The 21,763-nt window shown below is 41.9% G+C and overlaps 1 protein-coding gene across 9 annotated transcripts in view; it reads left to right on the top strand.

Annotated features, from left to right (window-relative positions):
• The first annotated feature begins 307 nt into the window (after positions 1–307).
• The window catches only part of RAD52 (RAD52 homolog, DNA repair protein), a 36,724-nt gene continuing 15,268 nt past the window's right edge, over positions 308–21,763 (top strand). The window contains exons 1-8 of one of the 9 annotated variants that reach the window (XM_082738115.1): positions 308–433; positions 2,009–2,133; positions 14,106–14,210; positions 15,462–15,563; positions 16,279–16,372; positions 16,544–16,611; positions 19,316–19,434; positions 20,528–20,603. In XM_082738115.1, coding sequence (XP_082594241.1) covers positions 14,124–14,210; positions 15,462–15,563; positions 16,279–16,372; positions 16,544–16,611; positions 19,316–19,434; positions 20,528–20,603 — 546 coding nt within the window. In that variant the 5' untranslated portion in view covers positions 308–433; positions 2,009–2,133; positions 14,106–14,123. The remainder of the gene's footprint in view (positions 434–2,008; positions 2,134–14,105; positions 14,211–15,461; positions 15,564–16,278; positions 16,373–16,543; positions 16,612–19,315; positions 19,435–20,527; positions 20,604–21,763) is intronic. The other 8 variants (XM_082738116.1, XM_082738118.1, XM_082738121.1 and 5 more) reach the window with 8 other exon arrangements.

The raw sequence follows: 21,763 nt of genomic DNA, 5'->3' as shown, positions 1-21,763 counted from the left end.
CGCTTCATTCTATCTGGGGATTGGGTTTGTGTGATCTCTCAGTAAGGCGCCGAAATGCTCCTCGTTAGCTTGCCGAGTCCGCCAGGGGGCAGCAGAGACCTGGCGGCAGCAAAAGTAAAGGGAGTTTGGGGGAGATGGAGGCAGTAGGAGTGACTCAGAGAAATTGGCCTTGGCACGTCGTAGTCAGCGTCGCGCTGCCAGGTTGCTCTACGGCTTTCGGCAGATTGCCTTGCGGCTCGTCTCCCTTGACTTAATTTTTAGCTCCTCCTCCTGTCCTCCCCGCCCGCCCCGGTCTCGTACTCGATTTGGACCTTCTTCCCAGAGTTCTCTTGCAGTTCTTTCCCAGGCTCCTCTGCGCGGCTCTATCTAAACTCCCTTCTTGCATTTAGCCTAGACCGAGCTCCCTGCGTGCACCGCGCGCTGCATGAGGCGCGTAAGTGGAGAGGAAGGGAGGGAGGACGGTCCAATTGGGGTGGTTCCGGCCCGGGGTTGTGGAGCGTGGGCGGCGCAGATTCTGAGTAGATCGATTGGGGAGGCGGTTGAGGTCGTCCTGAGGGCTCCAGCAGCGTGGTCCTGAGACCGGGGCCTGTACTAGTTAGAACAGTAGGAGTTCAGGGTCAGGGCTTAACTGAGAGTTTGGTTAGGAGGGACAGGGGTTCAGGAGACTTGGACCAACACCCCGAGACCCCACGACGGGGTGCAGGCGGCGTATTGTTAATTGTGGCGGTCCCATGCACGGGCGTGAGACCTCCCCAATGCTGCCTGTTGACAGGAGTGAAGGGTGCCGAAGTTTGTGTCCATAGCTAGGCGGGGTCCAGAGGAGTGGCCGCAGTTGGGAAGGAATTACTCATCTAAAGGAATCTGACATTGGTGTTTTGCCGCATAGTTAGCCTTCTTAGGCTTTTTTTTTTTTTTAATTGAGATGCAATTCATATACGATTAAATTCATCCATTTAAACAGTTCCGTGGGCTTAGTATATTCACAAGGTTGTGCAACCATCACCATTATCTAGTCCCATAACATTTTTATCACCCTGAACAGAAACCCACAACTCCTTAGCAGGCACTTCTCATTTGCCCCCATTACCACCTCGCTAATCTGTTTTTTGCCTCTGAATTTGCCAATTCTAGATATTTCGCATAAATGGAATCCTACAGTTTTTGTGTGTTGGGCACATTTTCACCAAGCGTAACGTTTTCAAGGTTCATGCCTATTGAAGCATTGTCAATACTTCACTCCTTTTTATGGCTGAATAATATTAATAATCCCTTGTACGGATATACCACATTTTGTTTCTACATTAGTTGACGAACATTTGGGTTGTTTCTACTTTGGGCTTCCTAGACCTATTAAGGTCTATTCCTCCACAGAACTCACAGTCTGAGGCACGTTTTTAAATGTAATTCTCCTAAGCCAGCGTTTAACTCTGGGACTGGCTCAGGTATTTTAGTGGCCTCAGGTCTGGTATCTTTTAGGGAAAGTTATCTTTTAAAGTCCTCTCTTAAACCGCTAATTGTAGTGGTAACTAGCAGAGAAATATTTGTGTTGCTGCATGATGTGTGCCATGATCTTGTGATACAAACTGGGTGTAGGTGGATGAGTGAATGAAAAAGGTAGCTGATAGAACTATGGGAGAGCGGTTTTATCTCAAAACCAAACAAAAAAAACCTGTAGTTGATCCTCATTATTCATAGACTCTTTTTTTTTTTTCAGAGATTTTATTCATTTATTTGACAGAGATCACAAGTAGGCAGAGAGGCAGGCAGAGACAGAGGGGGAAGCAGGCTCCCCACTGAGCAGAGAGCGTGATGTGGGGCTCGATCCCAGGATCCTGACCTAAGCCGAAGGTAGAGACTTAACCCGCTGAGCCACCCAGGTGCCCCTATTCATAGAGTCTTTATTTGGGACGTACCTACCCATAAATTTTTGTAACCCCTAAATCAACACTCATAGTGTTTTGAGATATATTTAGTGTTACATTTTTCTCATTTTTGTACTTTTTGTTAGTGATTTCGCAGTTTGGAATGGCTTCCAAGCATGTGGCCGAAGTGCTGTCTAGCATTACAAGTCCAAGAAGGCTGTGATGTCTCTTACAGAGAAAAGAAAGCTTCTTTTAGATAAGTATTGTTCAGGTATGAGTTACATGCTTCTGGCTGTGAGGTCAGTATTAGTAAGTTAATATATATTGAGTGAGGTATCTTTCAGTAGAAACACACATAAAACAAGATTCTATATTGACTAGTTTAAGAAAATGTGACCAGAGGCTTACAAGGACCTAACCCTGTGTTTCTCCTCGGAGCAAATGGTTCAGTATTTGATAATTCAGTGTTCACGATGACTTCATAGAACTACCATGAATGAGAATTGACTGTATAACCAATGTAATTATTCAAGGACAGAAAGCCTAGTGTGGATATTCTTCTATCTCTATAACTTCTAACATTTTTCCACTCAAGGCATTCGTTTTTAATACCATACTGGCAGTTTTAAAGTGAAGAGAAGCTAAAATAAAAGTAAAATGCTCTAGTGCTGGGTCAGGACTATGTTAAGTGCTGGAGATTCAGTAATTAGTATATGGCCTTTCTGTTCTTGAATGCCTGAGTGTGGATTAGAGTGTAGTATGTGCCTTTTTTTTTGGAATGTGTGTTTTGATGTATGTCTAAAATGCTAGAGAACATAGGATTGATTCTGTTTAGAGTGTAACCTGCATAAGGCTTCAAAGAGAAGATGACATTTGAAGTTTCACAAAATGTTACAGCAGCATGTACATACCTGAAAATAAAAGAAAAAAAACTTGGTCTCTAATCCTGCTGTTCTTTATCCTTGCAATCAGATCCTTGCTGTCACTGAGTTGCCAGTTCTGCCCCCTGTAATACATATCCAGAGTCCATTCTTTCTTCACATGGCCATGATCTTCCTTTATCAGTTTCTCTCTGGACTGTTGGAACAGATTCCTAACTTATCCCTCCCTCATTCACTGTTGACAAAGAGCCTTCTGATGCCTGAATATAATCTCATCATTCTCAGCTTAAAATTTCCATTGCTGTCCCAAGGTTTATAAACTAATGTTTCAAACTTTTTAAGGTGACTAATATTACCCTCTATGCCCTCTATCTTGTCTTTTTTTTTTTTTTTAAGATTTTTTTTTTATTTCATGGAGAGGAGGGGGAGTGGTAGAGAGAGAAGCAGGCAATCCACTGAGCAGAGAGCCTGATGCTGGGGTATGTCCCAGTACCCTGGGATCATGACCTGAGCCGAAGGCAGACGCTTAGGCAACTGAGCCACCAAGGTGCCCCCTGTCCTTTCTTTAATACATATGAGAAAAGGTCCGACAAAAGAGGAAAATTTCCTTATGTAACATGCCTCATTCCTTATTCCTTCCTTCTTCTCTCCACTTATAATTAGAAATGCTTTTAGGTGAGAAGGAAGTAGATCAGAATAAAAACATTTTTACAAATCTCATTGACCTTCTTAATATATCTCAAAATCATCCATTTCTCGCTCATAGACCCTGTCCTGGTTCAATCTCTTTACCTTTCCATCCCACACATCTTTTTTCTTTTCTTTCTTTCTTTTTTTTTTTTGAGAGGGTGGTGGAGGGGCAAGGGAGATGGGAGAGAGAATCTTAAGCAGGCTCCATACCCAGCGCAGAGCCCAATGTGGATCCCAGCCTGGGGCTCAGTCTCACAAACCTGAGATGGTGGCCTGAGCCAAGATCAAGAGTCGGAGCTTAACTGACTGAGCTACCCAGGTTTCTCCATCCCACAAATCTTTTCTTGGTTATATGATTTTATTTCTCTAAGACAATACCTATCAGAATAATTCTTGGGTCATATGGCAGATGCATGTTTAATTTCTAAAGAAATTATAAGTTTAATTTCCAAAATTATAAAACATAATTCTTCTAGAAGAAAATCTAAAAGGATAGCTTCATGACACATCCGAGGGTGTGCAGAGCTTTCTTAGACAAGACTTAGAAAGCAATACCCACTTAAAAAATGTGATAACAACAAATTCAAAACTTCTCATCAAAGACAACTAAGAAAATGAATAGGCAAGCACCAAGACACCTACCTAATAAAAGACCGACCTCCAGAATATAAAAAGAGCCATTAGGGTTCAAGGCCTGGGGATAATCCTCTGTGGCCTGTTGTTCTACCCTCTGAACCCAAGTCATTAGTCTTTTTTCATGGAGGGTAACGTGCTTACAGCTGAATAGTTTTTTCATTCTTTTTCCAGCCAGCTGTGTATGAGAATTCTAGTTGCTTCACTTCCTTGCCAACTTTTGGCGCTGTAGTTTTTATTTTTAGCCATTCTGGAGGGTATGGAGGGGTATGTCATTATGGTTTTAATTTTAGTCCTTGATTACTAATGATTTTGGAACACTTTCCTAGGCTTGTTCACATTTGTGTATCTTGCTCAGATTTTTGACCACTTAAAGTTGGGTTAAGCCGCTGCCTTCGGCTCAGGTCATGATCTCAGGGTCCTGGGATCGAGCCCCGCATCGGGCTCTCTGCTCAGCAGGGGGCCTGCTTTCTCCTCTCTCTGCCTGCCTCTCTGCCTGCTTGTGATCTCTGAAAATGATTAGGCAACCACAAAAGACTGATATCTAGAACATAAAAAAGATATAACTCCTGCAACTCAATAATAGAGACAAATAACCCAAAGTATTACATTTTGGTTTAGTCATATTTATCATTTTTTTTTTAATTGTTACTACTTTCTGGGTCTTGTCTAAGAAATTTTGACTACCTTTAGGATGTGAAGATACAGTTCTATATTTTCTTCTAGAAATTTTATCATTGTAGCTTTTATATTTAGGCCTATGACCCATCTCTATTCTTTGTGAATTGTGTGAAAAATATTTTGTGGAAAATAAAAAATTTTTTCTCCATATGGAGATCCAGTTATCCCACCACCATTTGTTATAATGTCATTGCATTACATTTGTACCTTAGCAATTCAGATTGCCATGCAGATGACTGTATAAATGGTGGTTGGTTTCTGGGCTTTTTTTGTGTGTTCTACTGATTTTTTGTTTTAATTTAAGATTTATTTGTTTATTTTAGAGAGAGAGTGTGTGCAAGAGTAGGGGGAGGGGCAGAGGGAGAGGGAGAGAATCTCTAGCAGACTCCCCGTTGAGCATGGAGCTCAAGGCAGGGCTTGATCCCACAACCCAGAGGATTATGACTGGGGTGACATTTAATCTTTAGGTCAACTTGGGAAAAATTAACATCTTAATGGTATTGATTATTGAAACCTATGAACATGATATATCTCCCTTTGCGGTCTTTTTCTTTTCTTTTCTTTTTTAAAGATTTTATTTATTTATTTGACAGAGATCACAAGTAGGCAGAGAGACAGGCAGAGAGAGAGAAGGGGAAGCAGTCTCCCTGAAGAATAGAGAGCCCTATGTGGGGATTGATCCCAGGACCCTGGGAGCTTTAACCCCCTGAGCCACCCAGGTGCCCCCTTTTTGCTAGGTCTTTATTTCTTTAAGACTGTTTGTAGTTTTTTTTTTAAAACAATTTTTTATTTTTTTATTGACATATAGTGTATTATTAGCCTTAGGGGTACAGGTCTGTGAATTGTCAGGTTTACAAACTTCACAGCACTCACCGTAGCACATATCTTCCCCAATGTCCATAACCCCACCACCCTCTCCCTCCCTCCACCAACCCTCAGTTTGTTTTGTGAGATTAAGAGTCTCTTATGGTTTGTTTCCCTCCTGATCCCATCTTGTTTCATTTATTCCTTTCCTATCCCCCAAACTCCCCACGTTGCCTCTCAACTTCATATCTGTTTGTAGTTTTTAGTGGGAAGATCTTATATATCTTTCATTAAATTTATTCCTAATTATGCCTTTTTAACTCTAATGTAAGATGGAGTCATCATTTTTATTGTTATTTTGTATATAATGGGCCATTTTTCTTTGACTGCTTCCCAGATTTTCTCTTTATTTATTTTTTTCAGCAGTTTGCCTACAGTGTGTCTAGGTGTGATTTTCTTTGTTTTTATTCTTCTTGAGGTTTTCTAACCTTAAATCTATAAATTTATGCCTGTCACCCAATTTAGGAAATTCCAAGTCATTAATTTTTTTTGGTACTGTTTTGTTTTCCATTGGCTTTAACCTCTTTTTTTGGGACTTCAATTATATTTGTGTTAGCTGTTTTTATATTATTCTACAGGACCTTGAGACTCTCATTATTTTCAGTTTGTCTTTTTCTCCTTTTCAGATTATATAATTTCTATGGCACCATCTTTAAGTTCATTGACTCTTTTTTTTTTTTTAAATTTTATTTATTTATTTGACAACCAGAAATCACAAGTAGGCAGAGAGGCAGGCAGAGAGAGAGAGGAGAAAGCAGGCCCCCTGCTGAGCAGAGAGCCCGATGCGGGGCTCGATCCCAGGACCCTGGGATCATGACCTGAGCCAAAGGCAGAAGCTTTAACCCACTGAGCTACTCAAGTACCCCTCATTGACTCTTTTTTGTCTTTAATTTTGTATTTTGTGAACAGGATTGATAGATGGTTTATCAATTCCTAGTTCAAGAACAGTTCCTATTCTTTTGGAAATATAGTGAGTATGGTTTCTTTATTAGAAGGCAAAAAAGCCAAAAAAGGGACATGGTTATATGTCCTGTGATTTTGAATTTTCTCTTGTCTTGTAGGATCTATACTCTGCCCTCTCTGTTCTTCACAGTGTCATTTCAAAAGGCACCTCATTCTTTTTTGCCCTCTTCTCCCCGGAAATACGGGCTTTCAAGGTTGCCTCCTTGAGTAGTGTATATGCTTTTTTTCATGGACTGCTCTGACCTACCAGAACTCTGTCAGTATCTTCATTCTTCGTGTGGGTTATCTTCTGGAAGCAATTTTAGTTCCATCTTTGGCTCTCTATCCTCCTCTCTCTCCTGTGCATTTCTCTTCCCATCCATGTCCCTCCTTCCTCTCCTTGAAGAGTTAAGATGTGCATTTGAGAAATATCTCCACCAGAAGTTGGTGTTTATTTTTTCTAATTTCAGGCAATTTGAAGCTTGTAGTATTTTCAGTCTTCTCATTATATTAGAAGATACAGGATATTTGTGGTTTTATTTGTTCCTCTTTTTGGTCTGCATTGGTTGTATTGGGATATTTGGATTTATATAGCTGCCCTAACTGTGGCTGTGCAGAAAGTCTTTCCTAACATTTTATTTTGAAACATTTGAAACTTTCAGAAAAGTTATACAAGGATTGCCTGCATATCCTTCACTTAGATTCATAAATTTGTTACTTTATCTTCCTCTCCTTCTCTTTGTGCATGTGTGTGCACACACACATTTTATTAGTTGATTGATTTGAGAGTAAGTTGCAGAAAACATGGCAGTTCACTCCACTACTTCATCATATATCTCCTAAGGACAAGATCATCCTCTTACATAACTCTGATGCAAATTTAACAACAGTGCAATGCATTTGAATAATATGCAGTCCATCATACGAATCCCCTCTAGACTATCCTTTACATTTTTTTTCCCCTGATCTAAAATCCTTTCAAAGAACCACAATGTAGTTGTAGTTGTTGTGTGTTGTGTGTCTTTAATCTCTTGATCTAGAAGAGTTCATTTGCTTTGTTTTATTTTATTCTATATTTTGCTTTGTTTTATTTATTTATTTTTTAAGTAATTTAAAAAAAATTTTTATAAAGATATAATGTATTATTAGCCCCAGGGGTACAGGTCTGTGAATCACCAGGTTTACACACTTCACAGCACTCACCAAAGCACATACCCTCCTTTGTTTTACTTTTTAAGACATTGACATGGTGTGAATCCAAATGTTAGAGGTTTCAACTTGTCTAATTATTTCCTCTTGATTAGAGTCATGATTAAATTGGTAGAAATACTCCTTAAGTGACGTTGTGACCTTTTTAGTATATCCATCAGGGAGCTTATGATGGGACTATCACTGGCGACATTATGTTTGATTACCTGATTAAGGTAGCATCTACTAGATTTCTCCATTGTAAAGGTATCTTTTGCTTCCCCTATATTTTTCTTCAAACATACGTAGCTTATCTGAGAGAAGAGCCCAGGATGTGCGATAGAGGTGAGGGGAGTGAGACAGGAAAGAAAGGGCATTTATCAGAGGGTGAGGTGCATGGCCAAGCCAGTTACCACTAGTGGGCAACCAAACCTAATTTCACTGGGAAACTCAAGCCAATGTAGAACTTACAGCTCAGTGTTATCTCACAAAGTGGGTAAGAGATCTAGGGTCTTTAAACACCAGCTCCCATCAGTCAGTAGTGGAGGGCTGCTCCCAAGGGCATCGGTTCTCTGGTGCTTCCAATTTACCATGAACAGGCACAAAATGGGCCCTGGATGCCAAAAAAGGCCCTCAGATAAAGAGATACAAATGTTGGCATTTGGCAGTTAGGCCTAGGTGCACGATTGTGGTAAGAGCTGAAGGGATAGTTAGCAGAGTGTCCATGGTATCTCTATACCTGGGAACCCCAGAATCTAGACTTGAGGCAAAACCTTATGTGCTATGATTTCTTGAGGAAGCAGAAGTGAGGAAAGGGAGATTGAGGAGAGAAGGAAGATTAAGTCATTTCAAGGGGACATTTCCAAGCTGGCCACCCCTTGATTAACAAGTACAACTGACTGCTTGATCTCTTAATGCTGTCTCTCAGAAGCATGTATGAAGTTCTGTATCCCAGGACAGCCCCCTCCCCACCAAAGAAAGGAGGGAGAAGAATTTAACCCTCAGCTTTTGTATCTCATCGGTAAAAGGTTTGCCGCATGCTGTATTCCCTCCCTCAGATTTCCAGGTTGTGCATGTGTGGGCATCAGGTGGGTCCCACAGGTTATCACACCTTCAAGGTGAGAGGGGAGCCCCGGGAGGGAGTGAGAGGCAAATGGCATGAGCAAGAGGTGAGGGACTGGTGGTCGTGCCTCTGTGCATTCAGTTAGAACTCAATGCGTATTTGGTCTATCTCATGGCAACCGGGGTAGAAAAAGTAGTCAAGGGCCTCAGATATCGGCAAGGCCAAGAAGATTTGAGGTGCTGCATAAGATATGCCTGATAAATGTGGAAGACTCCAGATTTTTGTTTAGCAAGTGTGCACATACACACACACACAAAACATACATGAACTTGATCACATACAGGAAAAAGAGTTTTCTGTTGTTGGTGGTGATCCAGTCAAATTTTACTTCCTTCCATATTTTTTGATATATGTGTAAAGTTTTCTATAATAAAGATGTTGTAATTTTATAATGGGAAAATGATTGTAGACAGTTTTAGAAAGGAAGGCAGTCAGCTTTTTCTCAAATAGTAACTGGCAGGGGAAAAAAAAATGATTCCATGTTTTACTTTGTGGGCAGAGATGAAATTGTCCTTTTCTGTGATAAAAGGTTGACTCTTCTAAGATATTGTTTAGAAAAATAGCAAGTTGCTTTTGAAGTGTGAGAAATATAACTCTTGCCTTATAAAATCAGTTTCTAAGGAATTAAAAAATATACTTTGTCTCTGTATCCTACACTATGTACTTCATCATCCATCCATCCATCCATCCATTCATTCACTTAATCACTCACCCAATGAATGCTTCCCTTCCTGACCCCTTAGGGGGAACAGGTTACCATGCTGCTCACTGAGGGGCCAAGAAGAATCAAGAATCTCCTGCCTTCTAAGGGCTCACACTGGAGTGGGGAAAGCAGATGAAAGAGACAGTACTCACCAAATGCTTTCTTATACTTCTAGCCTCCACTGCCATTAAGTGGGAGCCTTGTGACAAGTTCTGTCCAGTGAACTGTGACCAGAAGTGATGCATATCGCTTCTGGCCTAAGGCAGCTATGAACCCGTGTGACTTTAACAACTCTTTCTTCCCTTGCAGTGATGACCTTGGAGGTCACATGTGCTTAGATGACACAGCCACCGGTTGGGCAGGGCCACCAGACTGGGTACCTGAAGGAATATAAACCTTCATTGTGTTATTTTACCTCCTTTTTTTTTATTGTGGCAAAATATACATAACAAATTTTTAACCTTTTTTTTAAAAAAAGTATTTTATTTATTTATTTGACAGAAAGACAGTGAGAGCAGGAACACAAGCAGGGGGAGTGGGAGAGGTAGGAGCAGGCTTCCCACTGAGCAGGGAGCCAGATGTGGGGCTCGATCCCAATTACCACCAGAGCTGAAGGCAGACTCTTAACGATTGAGCCACCCAGGCGCCCCATATTTTTAACCATTTTTAAGTGTGTAGCTCAGTGGCTTTGGGTATATTCCCAGTGTATTTCCCTTTGTTTTTTTTTAACAAATAAGTGGACAGGTGCTCATTTGAGACTTTATAAATCTCCCCTACAACTTTCTTGTATCTAGTGATGATTTCTGCTGGGTGCTGTTATTATCACATTTTATTTTTTAAAGATTTATTTATTTGAGAGAGGGAGTGAGTGAGAACGAACCCGAGCTGGGGGAGGAGCAGAGGAAGAGAGGGAAACAGACTCCCGGCTGAGCAGGAAGCCCAGCGGTGGTTGATCTGGGACTCCAGGATCGGGACCTGAGCCAAAGACCAGCACTTAACTGCCTGAGCCACCCAGCGTCTCTTATCACATCATTTTAATATGATACATTTATAAGGTTGATTTTAATAATAATCCCCTTTACAGATGAGGAAATTGAAACACAGAAAGTTTGAGTAATTGTCCAACTTAACGTATTGGATGGAGGGTGATATTGAACCACATCTGACTCTAACGTTCAAAGTGTGCTTTATAGCAGGGGTTGGTACACTGTGGCCTGTGGACCAAATCTGCCACCTCTTTTTGTGATAAAGTTTTACTGGGACACAACCACACCCATTTGTTTACATATCATCTGTGGCTGCTTCCACACTAAAATGCCAGAGTTACATAGGTGTGACAGAGACCATATAGTCTGCAAAACCTAAAATACTATCTGGCACTTTAAAGAGAAGGTTTGCAGACCTCTGCTTTATATAATAGGTCTTCAATTTTTTTCCTTTTTATTAAAGGCAGATACGTAATGACTGAGCCACCCAGGGACCCCATAATTGTGTTCTAAATATGATCCTTATTCCACTATTTCCTATTGCAACAATTTTAAGGTTTTTTTTGTTTTTTGTTTTTTAAGTAATCCCTGTGCCCAGCGTGGGATTCAAACTTACAACCTGAGATCAAGAGTTGAGTGTTCTACTGGCTGAGCCAGCCGGGCACCCAACCTGTTTTAACAGATTGTGTGTGTGTCTGTGTGTGTCTGTGTATGTTCCAGATTCTCCACATCCTTGCTAATGTTGGTTATTCTTTTTTACTGTAGCTATCCCAGTATGTGTGAAGTGTTTCTTTTTTTTCAACTTTTTATTTAAATATAGTTAGTTAACATACAGTGTAATATTAATTTCAGGTGTATAATACAGTGATTCTGTTTTAACAATTTTTTTAGAAGTTTATTTATTTATTTAAATAATCTTTACCCCCAATCTGGGGCTGGGGCTTGAACTCACCACCCTGAGATCAAGAGTCACATGCTCTTCTGACTGAGCCAGGCAGATGGCCCTGTTGTAACAATTTTAGACACTAATTATTAATTAACCTAGTATATGTCACTCTTCTACTTTCTTTGTGCCAGGTTAGAAATAGTTAATTGTTCTTAGTTGAAATGTAATGTTTTGTGATCATTTAAATGATTTTTTGCATTTTCATCATACTACAGTAAGAAAGGTAAGACGCACTTAGCAATAGCTAACCTTTCAGTACTTCCTGTGTGCACTATTCTAATGCAGTTTTCATGCAGTATCGTGGTAATCTTGACAGAACCCGTAGGAAATGCAGGTATTATTACTATGTCCGTTTTCTAGATGAGAGGACATCATTTAGAGAGATATAGGATTTTTCCCTTGGTCAAGCACCTACTGGGTATTTGCCAGAAACCGACCTTTGGAACTTGAGCCCCCAAACGCTGTATTGTGGTGCGGTGGGGAATGTTCTGCCACCGGGCATTCCTAGATTTGTAGTTTTACTGTCAGCAAATAACCTGAAGACTACAGCATACTAGTGTGCTGAGGCACAACACTTTTTTTTTTTCTTTTTGTCAAGTACTGTTTATTCTGCACATACCCACAGCCAGTTTGCACCAAGCAATTTCATTTTACTAAAGGAGGCAAGGGTCAGGTGGTGTCAAGAAAGGTGACCTGTAGTAAAGAACAGGAAGGCAACTATTGGGAGCAAATAAATTTTCATTTTTTGTGAACACCAAAGAATCCTGCAGTGCTACCCCCAGCGGCTGCAGTCCCGGGCCGCACGTGTGCGCACTCCTTTGCAACTGGTCCTGTGAAAGCAGACCTTTCATTTTGCCTTTACTGTTTTCTGTGACCCCCATGTTATCTTCCAAAGAGAGAAACACACCAGCTTCTCACCAGTAGGGACTTCCGTTGTCCAGTTACCTGCTGGATATACCTTCTTTCTGAGCTCTGGTTTGCCTTCCTTCACTGTGGTGGTCACCATGTCACCCCCACCAGCAGCAGGAAGCCTGTTCAGCCCCTGATCCCCCTCGCCAAGATCATCTGCAGATTTTTTGGCTCCTGTGCTGTTAGCACAGTTGATCATGGCTTCTACTGGAAGAGCCAGGAAATCCGGAATTTCACACCGGAGGACCCACCATGTCCTCGCTTCCATGTCTTGAACTCTGGAAAGGGACAGAAAGGCTGGGGCCCAGCACTGAATCCATCTGATCTGAGACAGGTGTAGGGATAGTCAGGTAGTGGGTCAGCCAGTGGCAAATGCTGCTTCTGAGGGTAATTCTGTTTACTAATGGACTGTACATTTGCATAGTCTCAGTCTAATGCACTGGCTCCCAAACTTGAGGCGGGGTCAGAATCACGTGGTGGACTTGGGCAAGCACTAACTCCTCAGCTTTGCCTTTAGTTTCTGATCCAGGAGGTCTAGGGTAGGACCTGGGGATTTGCATTTCTAATAAGTTCCCAGGTGATGCTGATGCTGCAAAAGACCTAACTGGTCTAATGCTTTATTCTTCCTGAATATTAGGGCCATCCACACTGCCTTCTCTTGCTCTTTAACTTTCCTTTTAGTCTCCTACCAGCTCCTGGAAAGCAGGTGAGTTATTGTGGCTTTTACTTTAAAAAAATATATATTTAATTTATTTATTTGAGAGAGAGAGAAAGAGAGAGAACACAAGCACAGGGAGAGTCAGAGGGAGAGGGAGAAGCAGCTTCCTTACTGAGCAGGGAGCCCAGTATGGGGCTTGATCCCAGGATACTGAGATCATGACCTGAGCTGACCTGAGTTAGGCAGTTGCTTAATGACTGAGCCACCTAGGCACCCCTGGCTTATACTTCTCTTTTTGACCCCACTGAAGCCAGAATCATGTTGTTCATATATGAGGTAGTAATGAGTTGATTGATTACTCTCCCTTGGAGTGTTTTTGTAATTTTGACTTTTTCAATTATAAACATTGCAATTATAATGTGTTATAATTCAAAAATCACCTTAAATAACACCTAATGAACATTTTATGGTTTGTTTTTCTAAGTAGGCTCCTTGCCCAATGTGGGACTTGAACTTATGACCCTGAGATCAAGAGTCGCATGCTCTGCGGACTCAGCCAGCCAGGCACCCCAACCCTAGCCAGAATTTTAACAGAAAGATAGAAGTGGACCCTAAAGGATTTTTAGTGCCATGTTGGATGATCGCTAAGCACTGAGGAACTTAGTCCTTGATTGGGGCAGTGCTTACAAGAAAAGCATTGGGGTACCTGAGTGGCTCAGTTGTTAAGCATCTGCCTTCGCAGCTCAGGTCATGATCCCAGGTTCCTGGGTTCGAGTCCCACATTGGGGTCCTGCTCAGAGGGAAGCTTGCTTCTTCCTCTCCCATTCCCCCTGCTTGTGTTCCCTCTCTCACTGTTTCTCTGTCTCTGTCAAATAAATAAGTAAAATCTAAAAAAAACAAAACAAAACCCACATTAAGTGTTAAGTAAATCGACTTGTAGGATACTACATTTGGATGCTTTAGTCTGATTTTGTGTGGAGGCTCTTGCTTTTTACCTTCAGCATTCTTTGAGATCTTTTTAAATTTTCTCTTTTTATAGAGGTCACCTGGAATCAACATGTCTGGGACCGAGGAAGCAGTTCTTGGAGCCCGTGGCAACCATCCTTCTGTGGCTGGCGGCAACTCCGTGTTATGCTTCGGACAGGTAACTGTGTTTTCCATATCTGGGAAGAATGAGGTTAAGTGAAAAGGTAGGAGAAAGTAGTTTGTAGGGCATAATCATGTACGTGGAAACTATTTACGGTCAGTGGGTTTTCCATTCCGTGCATTATTTGGGACTCTGAGGAACTCTCAGGGCATCATGGAACTGTAGCATCTTGTAGTACTGGGGATTACATTGAGATTTACCTTTTGTTTATTTTTTTGATACATTACATATTCATATGGCATAGCATTCAAAATGAAACGTAGACTGTATGTGAATGCAAAGTCTTGCACTTTCCCCATCACTCCTGTCTACATTTCACCCAGTTTCAAGGATTCCAGTGTTCTATTCTTTGTGGCAATATTCTGTACGTATAAAAGAGATTCTTGCTTTGTCCCCTCGAGTCCATCTTTGTCTTTACCATAGATCTGTTTGTGAAAATTTATTTCATTTATTTATTTATTTTTTAAAAAAAGATGTTATTTATTTATTTGACAGAGAGACATCACAAATAGGCAGAGAGGCAGGCAGAGAGAGAGGGGGAAGCAGGCTCCCCATTGAGCAGAGAGCCCGATGCTGGGCTTGATCCCAGGACCCCGAGACCATGACCTGAGCTGAAGGCAGAGGCTTAACCCACTGAGCCACCCAGGCACCCCCAATTTATTTCATTTAAATAGGACAAGGGGGAAACTACCAAGGGAACAGTAGTCAAATAAGTAGTGGTATATTTATGTATGTATAGGATGGAAAAGTGTTGAACTAGAGAAGAGGTATGTCTCCTGCTACCTTGTGGGCATAAATGTCATATACAGACTCTGAGGTGGCACTTTTCAGTTTACCAATTCTGACTCGAGAAAATTTTGTCAGGAGGGTGGTGACACCTAGGGCAATGCCTCTCAAAATGGGGCCCAGTGACCCCTGGGGTCAACCAGACCTCTCCCGAGTCCACGGGGTCAAAAAGATTCCATAATAATACTAAAAAACTTCTTGCCTTTTCCTTTTCATTCTCTTACAAGTGAACAGTGAGACTCTCCAGAGCACACACAGCCTGGGGGGATACTGCTCTGATGGCTTATGGAAAGTGTGCCTTAGAAGTTTCTCAGTTTTAATTCCTAGTATTGGTAGATAAAACCCATGTAAACAAGAGCTCTTAGGGCCCTCAATACTTTTTAAGAGTGTAGCAGGGTCTGGAGACTTGCTGGCATAGGAATGGGGTAATGTCAGTTTAATTTTTCCTTTTCTGGATTGCAGTATCAGTACACAGCAGATGAGTACCAGGCCATCCAGAACGCTCTGAGGCAGAGGCTGGGCCCGGAATACATCAGTAGCCGCATGGCTGGAGGAGGCCAGAGGGTAGGAGAGATGACATGCTTGAGAAGTGGGTGCCCCTCTAGCTGGCTACTCAGAGGATCTTTCTCCCTCTCTGGGTCCTCATGGATTCAGAAGGTCTCCTGCTCACTGTTGCTAGATGTTTCCTAGTGTCTTTGGGAGGGGATGGGTTCCAGCGGGCATCGTCATCTGAAGCCACCCAAGTGTTGTCTTCCATCTTGAGATATTTATACCATCTTTTAAAAATGTTTCTTTTGCCCTTTGCTTCTAATTTTATGTGTATATTTTTGGTCTCCTATAATATATGTCAGCCTGAGACTTGTACTTTTTTGGAAGCTGTGAGTTTTGGAAACTGCTAGGTGAGTGGGTATCTTTCTACTCTGAGTCTAATCCCTCCCCCAAGACAAAACACTAGTTCTAACTGGTTCCTTCTGGAAGATCTTTGAAATCAATTCACTGAGAATTTTCCTGGAATGTTAAAGGGCAGTTTTGCCAAAAAAGCTGGTAAGGAGTAAGTTAAGTAAATTTTTTTTTTTTTTAAATTTATTTTTTATTTTCAGCATAACAGTATTCATTATTTTTCACCACACCCAGTGCTCCATGCAATTCGTGCCCTTTATAATACCCACCACCTAGTACCCCAACCTCCCACCCCCCAGTTAAGTAAATTTTAATTCTCATTTAGTATGGCAGGGACTTTTAACCAGCTCCCACCTCTGCCTTTAATTTCTCTTCCCAGGTATGTTACATTGAGGGTCACAGGGTAATTAATCTGGCCAATGAGATGTTCGGTTACAACGGCTGGGCACACTCCATCACACAGCAGAATGTGGGTGAGTATGTTTCCTGGCAATGGTGACTTAATTTCCTTTACTTTGGTGCAAATTTCTGATGAGAGTATTTTGTGGGTGAGGATGTCGGTGTATTTTGTTGCTGGTAGGAGGAATATGGGTGAGGCACAGGGGTCAGTATCCTCTTCAATTGGTTCTCTTTCCCACTCCTAGATTTTGTTGACCTTAACAATGGCAAGTTCTACGTGGGAGTCTGTGCGTTTGTGAGAGTCCAGTTGAAGGTGAGGGTGATGGAGCAGACCCGCTGCCTCCAAGGGCCGGGTGGGTGGTGACAGCGAATGAGCAGGTAGAGAATTTTCTGGATTGGGCCTAGAGAGCTGGGGCTCAGCCAGTGTTCCTTAGACATTCTTACTCACGTGCAACCTAAATGAATGCTGAAAAATGCATGTTTCCTGTACATTTTAAGTTGACACCTAAAAGGTTTCACCATAAGTACAAATGCACTGTAAGTCCTCTGCATTTCAAAAGTTTGCACTGCACCCCTTTGCTTTTATGAAAACCTATGCTGGTACCTGTTTTCCCTTAACTGAAAGCAATCTAGAGAGGATTTTCACTTCTATGAAAAAAGGCACACCCTGGTGGCAAGAGGGGCCCCGCTGAGTCCATCCCTGGGAACTACACTCACCATCTTGGCATCGAGCTGCCAGGGCTTTGAGTTCTGTCCGTGAGCATCTGTGCTCTAGCTCCATTTATTGTGTGCATCCATTAGCAAGATGTGTCCTTATGTTATCAGAAAAGCATAATAGGTTATTTTTTGGATCTGGGAATGCTGAGAGATTTTTCCATATAAATTAATGGCAATTCTTTGCTTTATACTATTTTGGCTTACGGAAGGTTTCATGAGAATGTTCATTCTACTTTCGGATAGCAGGGGAAACCTGTAGTTACAACGGTATGTTTTTTAGTGTATTGTAAAATTTGACACTCTAAAATCTGTTACATCTTTCTCTTCCTTTTTTTATTCAAGTGTAATTAACACCCAGTGGTATATAGGTGTCAGGTGTACAATATTGTGATTCAGCACTTCGACACATTTTTCACGACTCATCAGGATAAGTGTATTCTCAGTCCCTGTTATTTCACATTTCTTTTCTTGTTACATCTTTTTAAAATGTATCAATGTATTTTATTTTATTTATTTATTTGACAGATCACAAGTAGGCAGAGAGGCAGGCAGAGAGAGAGGAGGAAGCAGGCTTCCTGCTGAGCAGAGAGCCCGATGTGGGACTTGATCCCAGGACCCTGGGATCATGACCTGAGCTGAAGGCAGAGGCTTTAACCCACTGAGCCACCCAGGCGCCCCGTATCAATGTATTTTAAATATCATAAACGATTAAATACTATGATCCACTTAAAAAAATACATGAGCAAGCTATTCTTTAGTCATGAGAAATTTTACATTTTTTTCTTCTCAAACTGATATTTCCATTCTGTCTCCCCATTGGCTTTTGTCCATATACATGTATAAACAAAATATATGTTGGGAATATATATTATGTATATATATTACATGAACACATGTAATATTATTTTTATTAATAACCTTAGCATATTCCTGTGTGTGTGTGTGTGTGTGTGTGTGTATGTATGGGCATATAAATGTAATTTTGGGGGGTAAATTTTCAGTGACCTTAAAGCTCTAAATTTTAAAAAATTTCTTCTGGATTGAATTACTGTTACAGGTATTACTAACACAATTGATCAGTCAGTTGGGTCTATGAGGGGGACAAAATAACTACATCAAAATTTATATACTTAATAAAAATAAATTTTTATGGAAAATGCATTTCTTAATGAGATGGATGAAGCTTTTTTTTCTTTCTGGGTGGTTTATATTTCCATAGTTTAATATTACTTTTTTTTTTTAAAGATTTTATTTATTTATTTGACAGAGATCACAAGTAGATGGAGAGGCAGGCAGAGAGAGAGAGAGAGGGAAGCAGGCTCCCTGCTGAGCAGAGAGCCTGACGCGGGACTCGATCCCAGGATCCTGAGATTATGACCTGAGCCGAAGGCAGCGGCTCAACCCACTGAGCCACCCAGGCGCCCCCATATTACTTTTTCCTAGATAGAACATTCAGCATTAATTCTATTCTCACTTCTTATTTTTATAAATAGTACTTGGGACACCTAGGTGGATCAGTCAGTTCAGTGTCTGCCTTGGGCCCAGGTCATGATCCCAGGGTCCTGGGATTGAGTCCTGCATCGGGCTCCCTGCTCAGCGGGGAGCCTGCTTCTCCCTCTGTCTGCTGCTCCCCATGCTTGTGCCATGTCTCTCTCCCTCTGACAAATAAGTAAAAAAAAAAAAAAACAAAAAAAAAACAAAACAAAACTGAGAAACCTTACTCACATAAATAAACTGGGAATGGAGAGAATTTTGTTGCAGTATCACCATTTCTTTGAATAAGCTTTCTGAGTTATATCTCAGAAATCAGAGTGCTATCCAAAATTACATTTGGTTCTCTGTCAGCTAATAATTTGATCAGGTATACCTTCATTTTTGATGAAAGCCAGGAAATGGATACCACCTGACCTGTGAAAAGATTTTTTGATTTGCTAGCCAATCGTTAAGAGTCTGTTAAATACAGTATTTCACATTTTTCTTTTGTTTCATGTCCCAGAGGTTTTTATACCTTGGGGCAGTGAACCTTAGGAAGATTTAGGGTGGGTTAGCTATGTGCCTTTTTTATGTGCACTTGTAAGTGGGTACGGAGAATTGTCTTGTACATTTCCAGGCAGATCAGGTCAAGGACGTAGCACTGGAAATGAATTCTCTTCCAGCTCTCTGTGCCCGTGTGCCCTTTAGCAAGGCGCCCAGGTTCTGTGTGCCCTGGCGCAAATGCCCTTGAGGGTGAGGAGAGCTGTGGAGCCAGGACACAACTGCAGCTCTTCATGTTGGACTCTGAACTCCTTTTCTACCTGTAGGATGGTTCATATCATGAAGATGTGGGCTACGGTGTCAGCGAGGGCCTTAAGTCAAAAGCCTTGTCTTTGGAGAAGGCCAGGAAGGAGGCCGTGACAGACGGGCTGAAGCGGGCGCTGAGGTGAGCATGAGGGCTGGAGTCTAACCTGCGTCAGTTGGTGAGACAATTCATTCACGTAGTACAAAAAGTTGTAATAACCCAAGCCTCACTCCCTCCTTGTCCCTGTCAGCCCTGTTTCCTACACTTTGAATTTTCCCTGTGGTTCTTTATGCTTAGGTCTCCCTTCTTTGAGAACAAGTGGTAGAATACTACATTCGCGGGGCACCTGGGTGGCTCAGTGGGTTAAGCATCTGCCTTTGGCTCAGGTCACCATCCTGGAGTCCCAAAATCAAGTCCCACATCAGGCTTCCTCAGTGGGGAGTCTGCTTCTTCCTTTGCCCCTCACCCCACTCGTGCTTTCTCAAATAAATAAATAAAATCTAAAAAAAAAAAAAAAAAAAGAATACTATATTCTCTACTCTGTACTTGATTTTGCTCACCCCCATCTCAGTTGTGTGTCTTGGAAACCTTTCCACACGAGGACAGAGATCGCTTTCCCATTCTCTTTAAAACACCTAAACAGTGTTTCCTTGGGTATGTACAACTAAGGTGCATAGAACAGGGTTTTGTTTGTTTGTTTTTTTTACACTTTTTTTGGGAGGTCATACATGGCCTTTGAGAATTGACGTGAATTAAATCACACATGTAATGAACCTACATTAAAAACTTGAGGTGCTCTAACCTGTGCGGAAGGCCAGATGTTCCAAGTAAAGAACTTCAGGCATGGAGGATGGTGTGCCCTAAGTGAGTTGCCCACTATTACTGGGGAATTGGAACCGCCCCTGAAAAAAGAATGGCAGGAGGTAGCTCATGGGGTTTTGCAAATGTTTTCTTAGTCTTTTGGACCTCCCTGCCTCTTGTTGGGGACAGAGACTGGTGACTGCTGTGCCACATGCTGTACTGAGACCCTCATACAGTGCCTGAAAGTGGCAGGTGCCCAAGAAGTGTCTCTGCATGTATATTGGGGTCCATCTCCTCTGCTGCAGTGGAGAAGCACCTTGCCACAAATGTTGTAACTGTTAACTATGTTCTCTGATATTGACACATAATCATTCTCAACCTGTTTTGTTCTTTCTTTCTTTCTTTCTTTTTTTTTTTTTTTTCTTACCCTTAGAAGTTTCGGGAATGCACTTGGAAATTGTATTCTGGACAAAGATTATCTGAGGTCACTAAATAAGCTTCCCCGCCAGGTATGTTAGAAATGGATGAATGGAATGCATCACAGTAAAGATAGGACCAGTGCCCCAGGGGCATGGGTTGAGTATCTGGAGGGAGAAAGAAGAAGGGGAGACTCAGCCCTTTTGAGGGTCTGGAATGTGTATTTCAGACTTGTTTGCCTATCAGAGCCAGCAGGAACCAATCACCGAATTTTCCAGCTGAAGAACTTAAAGCCTAGAGAATCCATGCTACTTGTTTTCTGCACAGAGAGCTGTGTTCCAGAATGGTGTGTGAAACCTCCAAAGGAGCACAGAGCTCCCTGCAGCACCCCTCTGGTTCCTTAGAAACACTCAGAAAGAACCTCACCTTCTCAGCCTGCGTCTGTGCTCTAGGGGTCACGGCCTAGGTCCCCTTTTCTCCACCTGAGCCTGTCACATGAGCTGAGCCTTTGGAGGGGGTTCTGGGATTACGCAGCCCTGGACTTGCTCTTGGCGGGGGCTGTGGCAGGTAGTGTTGCATTCCGGTGGGTGGCGAGTGGCTGTTGTCAGAGCCTCCCTGCAGCGCTGCAGCCCAGGGCAGCATTCCCTGGCCTGTCCTTAAGGGCTGCTGGTGGGGGATGCCCTGGCAGAGGGGCGTGGCACTTGGCAGCTGTCAAAACGCCACACTTTCCCTTGTTAAAATCCTTTCTATGTGTTGTTGGCCTCCGTTTGCTTATATCTTGTTAAGGACGTTTGTGTCTGTGTTTATGAGTGATATTAGGGATGTTTTTTTTTTGTGGTAAAAAAAATAACAAAAGTTCACCATTTTAGCCATTTTTAAGTGTACAGTTCACTGATGAAATAGATCTCCAGAACTTTTTAATGTTGGGATTCTGCCACTCTATACCCATAAGGACAACTCTCCTTTTTCCCCCCTTCTCAGCCTCTTGTTACCACATTCTACTTCTGGTTCCTATGAATTTCCTGTCTGGTTTATGTTGTCTTAGCACAACGTCCTCAGGTTTCATCTGCGTTGTAGCCTGTGTCAGAATTACTTTCTTTTTTTTGGACTCTGAACTCCTTTTCTACCTGTAGGATGGCTGGCTCAGTAGAGTGTGGGACTCTTGATCTCAGGTTGCTCTACAGCCCCAGGTTAGCTGTAGAGATTACTTAAACATAAAGTCCTTTAAAAAAAAATTACCTTCCTTTTTAAG

This window comes from Mustela nivalis (genome assembly GCF_964662115.1).
Source record: "Mustela nivalis genome assembly, chromosome: 7".
NCBI classification, from domain to species: Eukaryota; Metazoa; Chordata; class Mammalia; order Carnivora; family Mustelidae; genus Mustela; species Mustela nivalis.
Note: the sequence above shows the minus strand (reverse complement) of the source record. Positions and strands in the feature narration are given on the sequence as shown.